This window comes from Aplysia californica, unplaced genomic scaffold, assembly GCF_000002075.1.
Source record: "Aplysia californica isolate F4 #8 unplaced genomic scaffold, AplCal3.0 scaffold00616, whole genome shotgun sequence".
Lineage (NCBI taxonomy): Eukaryota > Metazoa > Mollusca > Gastropoda > Aplysiida > Aplysiidae > Aplysia > Aplysia californica.
Genome location: NW_004797886.1, coordinates 54,090 through 62,436, shown reverse-complemented (window position 1 = coordinate 62,436; position 8,347 = coordinate 54,090). Strand labels below are relative to the sequence as shown.

Here is an 8,347-nt window from a genome sequence, read left to right as displayed (position 1 = left end):
ACACACGCACAAACACACACACACACACACACACACACACACACACACACAAACATACACACACACACACACACACACACACACACACACTCACAAACACACACACACACAATTCATAATAAAACTATTATATAGCTTGTATAACTCCTACCCCTGCTCAAAAACAAGTTCTGCGTCCTTTACAGCAGCTGCTGACTTTTACATGAATTACCCTAGCAGACCCCGGAACACCCAGAAACATTCTCAGCTTCCGAAAAAAAAAACATACATCCCCAACCCTTTGTCTCATGACGTTTCACGTTACTCCACCCCCCTACGTCACTCAAGTCTTAACACCTCTAAAAGCGTCCGTCAATTTCCAGTCTTCCTTGGCGTGCCAGTCTCATTACTACCTGTCTCTATTTGCCGGAGATAAGCCCGTCGCAATAAATTGACAAAACCGAACCCGATACAACACAAGGGGAATAAGCAGATATGTATTGCAGTAGGTGTGCAAGTGGCGGCGGTTACAGTAAATAATTATTGCCGGTCTATCCATAGATCGATTTTGTCACGTTGTATTGGCGAGACGTGCACTAGATTCGTAGTAACGGGGAGACGTCCTTGGGCAAGAGACGGTGGTTTTAATATATTTATGTAGTAGTAGTAGTAATATTAATAAGAAGAAAAAGAATGATATAATAATAATAATAATAATAATAATAATAATAATAATAATAATAATAATAATAATAATAATGATAATAATAATAATTGTACTGATGATAATAATTTAAAAAACGTAATAATAATAATAACCATCATCATCATCATCATCATCATCATCATCATCATCATCATCATCATCATCATCATCATCATCATCATCATCATCATCATCATCATCAAAGTAGTAATAATAATATTAGGGCGCTATACAGTGACGAGTACCAAAGGAGTTATATAATTCAATAATATTTACAACATTGTGAATGGATGTTGCCATGTTTTTGCAGAACAAATCACCATAATCATGAACAGAACTGCCTTTACTTATTTCTGTTTTCTTCCTGTCTTCTTTTCTTTTCTAATTTTTTCTTCTTTCTGCGTGTTTTTCCCTCTTTCTGTCGTTGTATCCTTTTTCCCTTTTCTTTCTCGAGTTCTGTCTTTCTTACTTTTTTTTTACCTACTAGTCTATCTTCACCAGCACCTAAGAAGAAGTTCCTTTCCTCTCTCCGCCCAAAGCGGGAGCCAGCAACAAACAGACAAGCACACCCGTCAAACGACTCTATGCAAACTCAGAACTCTCTCATTTCCCCTCCCCGGAGCATTGGCTTATTGACTCTACCCTCCCCTCCCACCAGAGAACCCACCATTTGACGGATCAGCAGAGGAAGATCCACCCCTTAATTTCCTTAATGTAAATAAAGGAATCGGCAATATGATACCTTCTTGAGAGAACATCCCTTCGTCTCGGGCAGAAACCTCAGTCTCCGCTTCAGCTTTAAAAAATTGGAACCCGGATTGACATGCTATGAAACAAATCGATTCCTTTCCGACGTATTAATTTCTGCATTGCAGCTATGAGGCATGTTTTGTTCGTACGCCTCTATGTAATTTAAAGATCTTCGCTCTTTTTGTTCTTAGGCATAAGAGACAGATTGTGTTTCATAAAGGAGGTTTAATATGATAGCTGTCTGACATCTCATCATAATTCTTATTGCTTGTGATTTTCTTGCCGTGACAAGTTTAAAAGGATACGTCTATAGTGATCGTCTTTCTCTCTCTCTCTCTCTCTCTCTCTCTCTCTCTCTCTCTCTCTCTCTCTCTCTCTGCTTTCGCTGTCTCTCTTTCTCTGCTTTCGCTGTCTCTCTTTCTCTGCTTTCGCTGTCTCTCTCTCTCTGCTTTCGCTGTCTCTCTCTCTCTCTCTGCTTTCGCTGTCTCTCTCCCTCTCTAACTCTCTCTTTCTCTCTCACTCTTGTTCTCTCTATCTCTCTCTATCCCTCTCTCTCTTTCTCGCTCTCTCTCTCCCTTTTTCTTCTTACCATTTTCTCTCCTCTCTCTGTGACTGTCAGTGTGCCCGTATGCATGTGTGTGTGAGTGTGAGTGTGTGTGTGTGTGTGTGTGTGTGTGTGTGTGTGTGTGTGTGTGTGTGTGTATCTATGCATGTATGTATGTGTGTGTGAGTGTGTGTGTGTGTGCGTGCGCGCGCGTGCGTGCGTGTGTGTGTGTGTGTGTGTGTGTGTGTGTGTGTGTGTGTGTGAGAGAGAGAGAGAGAGAGAGAGAGAGAGAGAGAGAAAGAGAGATAGTGTGTGTGAGAGAGTGAGTGTGCGTGTATGTGTGTGTGTGTATGTGTGTGTGTGTTGGGTGGGTATTTGTATGCGAGTGCGTGAGTGCGTGCGTGCCTGCGTGCGTGCGTGCGTGTCTGTTGATATACTGCACGCTTCATTCCTCATATGTTACTTCATGTGTGGCATACAGACACTGATACAGGCTCCCACACACATTCCTGTTCACACATTCTGTTTGATAAGTCACGTTTCTGCAAATCTTTTCAAAATTTCTATGAAAATGTAGGCGAAACGTAGTTTTAAGGAGGAAAGTTTCATATTTGTATTTAAATAAATTTAACGCCAATACATACGTAAATGTTGTTTCTTTTCAATACTTCACTTACAAATGTATGATGATGATGATGATGATGATGATGATGATGATGATGATGATGATGATGATGGCTGTGGTGGAAATGGAGGGAGCACGGGCCAAAATGACCAAATAAAAAAGAACAGGAAGAAGAGAATAGCAAAGTAAAGTGATACAAACAGAAGGCCAATGAAATCTGCCCGGAAGTAAAATGTTTACAATAAAACGACAATACAGACAGCGATGAAAGCAGAGGTAATTGTCTAGTGTCCATATTGGTTTTGCAAAAGAAGACAGTTTTTATATCCTATTTTATTTGCGCTGTAAAGAAATATGTCAAGCTTTATAACCTGTTCTCGAAATTTGAGAGAGCTTATTTCACAATGCATTTTTCGCCTCTGCAAATTGAAACTAAGATTTATGGGTGAAATACATGTCACCACCCCTCCCCGCTCAATTTTTAAAATACTGTGTATATCAAAAGCGTCTTTTACACATGCCGCTATTGCGTCCAACATTTTAGGGTAAGAGAATGGAGACACCTGGGTGCGTATTAGTTTAACTGAGCTCCAAATGGAGGATTAATGTTTACGATTACTGGTTTATATGACGTTGAGAAGTGAATTAGGTGAAAGACATGTGACAAAGTGATGTCGAGCCGAAAGTAAAATATTTGAGACTGTTGAATGCACGGTTTTTTTTTATTAGGCATTTATTTGGCGACCCCTTTAAACCAGTGACGTTATCCAAGGGTTATGACCTCCTATTTTTAAAAAAATCCGTAACTGATTGGAACGACAATACTTCAATTCAGTTTAGTTTCTGGAAAGTAGAGCTGCAAGTACCCCATTTTTATTGGCCTACTCTGTGCCTAATAGGTTTTGCACTTCCATGAAATAGCGAAAAGCATTACATAAGATACTTTGAATAGACGTGAAGGCTTGGTGGCCGTGTAACTATGAGTTTCTAGCTACATGCACATTATAATCTGTTACGATATAGCTCGTTATAGTTTGGAGGTCACGCACTTTACCAATATTATTATTATTTAATTAATTAATTAATTAATTTATACATTAATTATTTCTTTACTAACTTTGGGCTTACCTATGGCATAGAGGGTCTCATCCACACAGCCTTCACAGAAGACCTCGACCACAGTGAAGATGTTATACGGAGTCCAAGTGACGATAAACGCCAACAAAATGGCCGTGAGCGTCTTTGCCGCTTTCTGATCCTGACGTCGCTCCTGCCTGCGAGACTCCACCTTAGAGCGAGCCATCTGCTTCGCTTTACGCACCCTTGTGGCCGCTTTAGCAGCGATTTTCGCCTGCATTGCCACTTTATTTGAGTCACTGCTTTGTGCTCGGCGCGCTAACGCCGGGGTACCTGTCGGAGGTCTCACTGGAGGGGGTATCGATGGTCGATCGTGAATCCCTCGGGAGCTGGCGTCTTCATCGTCCTCGGTATCACTTTCGTTTCTTTGTACAAGTTCCGGGTTGAGTTCGCTGAAGCGGTCCATATCTTCCTCTGGCTCCCTCCGAATGGACGGTTTAAGGTTCGAATCTACGCTATCTTGCGGAGGCAGACGTATAAGAACCCTGTAGACGGCGCTATCGTCATCGTCGTCTTCTTCCTCACTCTCTTTCTTTTCCACCGATTCCTGATCTCCTCTGAAAGTGCGGAACGATGGTGTGGACGTCCTGTTTTGTTTTGGCGGATCCTCGCAAATGACCTCCGACACGGGGTCGCAGAACGAGGTGGTGGTCACGTCACGGGGGTAGTGCAAGCGTGACGCAGCCACGTCGCTGAGCGGAGAGGGCAATGCCTGGTCCGGCGTGGATGACGTTGTGTCAACGCTCAGGTCACGAGGAAGAAGAATGCCACACGTGGTTGAGGTGGGGCTGGGCGAGTCTATGGGAAGCAGCGGTATAAGAGACGTGCTGAAATTCATCTTGACCGAGCGAGATGGTTTACATATCGGGACTTGTAGGCTCGCTGTAGATTTATCCGAATCTTGGCGAGGAAGGTTACCTCCTTTCCCATTAGAGCGAATGGCGGAAATGTTATGTATAGTGGATGTTGACTGAGCATTGGACGTTGGTGGAGACCCTGGGGGTTCAGATGTGCTAGAATCCTCCATGTAGTCTGAATCACGGTCTATCTTTAAACATCCTAGCAATTTACTTTTTACTCCCGTGGACGTTTCGGGGTGTTCGAACCCATTCTGATGGACAAGAACGTTATTCCCTTTGTCACTGGTGCTAGAGTAGCCTTCCTCATCACTGGACGCCATCGACTTCTTGCTCGAATGGAACGGATGATGATTGGGGTCCTTGATCTTTTTTGACTTATGCATACCCTGGAGTTTGGGCAAGTCTTTCTGTCGCTTCTGCGTCTCTCGATAAATCCGGAAGTACAAGACCGTCATGATGATGACCGGGATGTAAAACGCGAACATGGCGGTGATGATTGTGATGTATTGGTTGGTCTTCAGGAACTGTATATAACAGCCCGTGTTCGGAACTGTCCTCTTGCCCTCGATGTATGGCCAAGCAAAGATCCAGGGAGTCCACATGATGGAAGAAATGACCCACGCGCACCCGATCATGGTGGCGGCTCGACGAGGCGTGCGCTTGGCGCGATAGGTCAGAGGTCGGGTCACGCTGAGGTACCGGTCGAAGCTGATGATAATGAGGTTAGCTACGGACGCGTTGCTCATGGTGTAGTCCAGAGATAGCCACACGTCGCACATGAGGGCTTTGAGAGGCCAGTAACCCATAAGGAGGTACACGGTGTACAGCGGCATGGAGACGATGCCTATAGTCAAATCTGCTACGGCCAGACTTAGAAGAAAATAGTTGCTCACAGTTTGAAGATTCTTGTCCAGTTTGAACGCGACGATAACTAAAAGATTTCCACCAGCGGTCAGAATAGCTAAAAGGCTAACTACTATAGAGATTAACACAATTTCAACTGTTGTTCGATCAACGCCTAAATCCTCGTCTTCTGTAAAATTCCCCAAAGTTCTGGATGATACATTGTCAAATCCGGGTAAAAAGAACAAGTCCGTAAATGAGGGTGAAGATAAAGGTTGGGTGAAACCGTTCGCAGTAGGGAGTAGAGTGGTCGTAGATCCGTTGCGAACAGAAAGCGAACTCTGGGTCGTGTTTGAAAGTGGATAAGTGGCGTGAAAATACTCGTTGAAGGAAACCGACTGATTACCTCCAAGATTTGTCTGGAACTCTTGGTACGAAGCAGATAAATTGTGCAGAAGTGAGTTGAGAGTGTTGGCTAATGAGTGAGGCATAGTAGCCTCACTCTCTTTGGAGTCAGTTGGAGGCGATATAGAAGTGTTGTGAATCTGAAAGGAATCGTTCGGGGCCCTCTGATAGAAAGAGGCAGGGACAGGGGGCAGACGAGGTGGAAATATTTTCGATTCGACCGTCGGTAGAGGGGGGCCAGGGGCCTCCCGAGTCGTCCTCCCGAAATTAGTGCCGTCTCTCAACGTCGCCATGTTGCTGGAGATATGGATGTTCTCATTTGCGCCGGCATCCCATGACCGCGAGGTTGTGACGAGGCCGCCATCGTTGGATTCGGTTGTCATAGCGATGACGCACGCTCCGAGCAACAGCAACGATCTCTGCCACTATTTTAGGAACATGGAGGGATGATGACACCGATGGAGAAACGCGTCCCCAAGGAGAGAAAGAGAGAGAGAGAGAGAGAGAGAGAGAGAGAGAGAGAGAGAGAGAGAGAGAGAGAGAGAGAGAGAGAGAGACAGAGAGTCAGTCTCGATCTCTATCAGCTGAAATCAAAGCGCCACCAAGCGAGAAAAATGGAAATGCAGAAAGAGGAAAGCAGGGTAAAACTTCTCTGACAGCCGCGGTGCGAGTGGTAGGAAACAGAGGCCACAAACAGCCGAACACAGCGGCCGGGAAAGTCAATACGGCTGCGGGAAAATCCGCAATAAAGCACAGAAGAGCACGATTTGGGCGTATCAGTGAAGGCCCCGGCTGAAGTGAGGGTTTGGCGCGAAATGGCCGATAGCTCCACTGCCTCGATTTCGTGACCGGCACTCTGCGTCATGGTTTAGCATGATGACGTCACTGGGTCTTCTCGACGTAAGTGGGGTTTTCCTGCAATGTAAGAGAATAACATTGGCAATGTGAATCGAAAGGTTGGCAAGGCTTGGAGGTATTGTTGTTGTTTATATTTTTGGGGTGGTTGTGTTGGTCGTAATATTTTGGGTGGAGTTTTAGAAAGGGATAGGGAAGATGTTCATAAAGTAAACGAAAGTGTATTTGTGCGTGTGAGTATGTGGGTGTGTATAATATACATGTGTGTGTGTGCGTGTGTGTGCGTGTTTGTGTGTGTGTGTCCGTGTGTGTGTGTGTGTGTGTGTGTGTGTGTGTGTGTGTGTGTGTGTGTTTTATGTATGCGCACGCTAGCGTGTTTTTATGTCCTTCTACCCTTTTGTCTCGACCCTACCTAGTCCTCTGAACCTGCTCAGACTCTCGTGCACCCGTGTGTATCTGAGTTGGTGTGCATGTTTCTGGGGTCTAAGAATAGTAAAAGCTGACACTAGTAGAAAAATCTACAGTGGTGCCCCAACATTCAGCACAACTGCGGGATAAGTGAATGTGAAGGTGAAGGTGTGAAAGATACTATCAGTATACTGGCGTTTTTTGCGCTCGTAAAATGGCTGCATGTACTGTAAGCTCCCCAGGAAGTTGAGATTGTTTCAGAATGCTATCAGGTCTGCTGAGATAATATTATAAAATGTAAAACGCATAGAGCTCGCTGTTTAGGAAATATTTACGAGATACAAATGCTATTTATTTATTTATTTATTTATTCATTCATTTATTTATTCATTCATTTATTTATTCATTTTGAAAATGCATTTATTTATCCATATTTGTATTTATTTATATCATCATTATTATTTTTAGTAATATCATTATTATTATTATCATCATCATCATTAATAATAATAACTATTATTTTTCACTATAATATACAGTCACTCGTCCCTCAGTATACGTACGTTGTACCAGCATGGAAAAAACGCCAGAGAGTGTCATTTCTTGTCGAGGCAAAGGAGATAGATTCTATCTAGATCATGTCCGTGCCTTATCTAAACCTGAATTTTGGTAATACCCAAATCATGACATGTTCACTTGGCATACACCGACATTTATATAACCACAATTAATGCTAACTTTGCACTTACTCCGGCGTGTACCAAAGAGCACCTACATAACATCGCCGTCATTCTTCAATGTCGTATGTCAAAATTCGAGGTTTTCAGGAGCAACAAAAAAAGAGGTGTTTTATTTCGCTTATTCCAATAGCAAAATGTTTAATTATTCATCTATATTCGTTATCAATTCAAGAAGAGGAATGAGACTAGGGACCAATGGATGCGCTTCATCAAACTCTATACCATACTTGTTTTTCATTTATTTCCCCTCGAAATTTTGACATACTACAATGTAAAATAACGTCGATGGCACATTCTCACAGACAGACATGAACATATTAAAAATATCTATGCTGACTGTTTTTCTGTTTTGTTGTTGTTGTTTTATTGTTATTGCTGGCTGTTTTTTTTTTGTTTTTTTTTTTTGGTTTGTTTGTTTTATTTGTATAACTAAAAAGTAGGATCGACAGAAATGCAGTAGGAAGGCCGCAACGGTAAAATCTATAAAATGGCACC

At 43.0% G+C, this 8,347-nt stretch overlaps 1 protein-coding gene across 1 annotated transcript in view; it reads right to left on the bottom strand.

Annotated features, from left to right (window-relative positions):
* LOC101863843 (muscarinic acetylcholine receptor M3) overlaps positions 1-6,900 on the bottom strand; it is a 52,167-nt gene extending 45,267 nt beyond the window's left edge. Inside the window, exon 1 of the mRNA XM_005107620.3 lies at positions 3,733-6,900. Within this exon, the coding sequence (XP_005107677.1) occupies positions 3,733-6,232 (2,500 nt within the window). The 5' untranslated portion in view covers positions 6,233-6,900. The remainder of the gene's footprint in view (positions 1-3,732) is intronic.
* Positions 6,901-8,347: the final 1,447 nt, after the last annotated feature.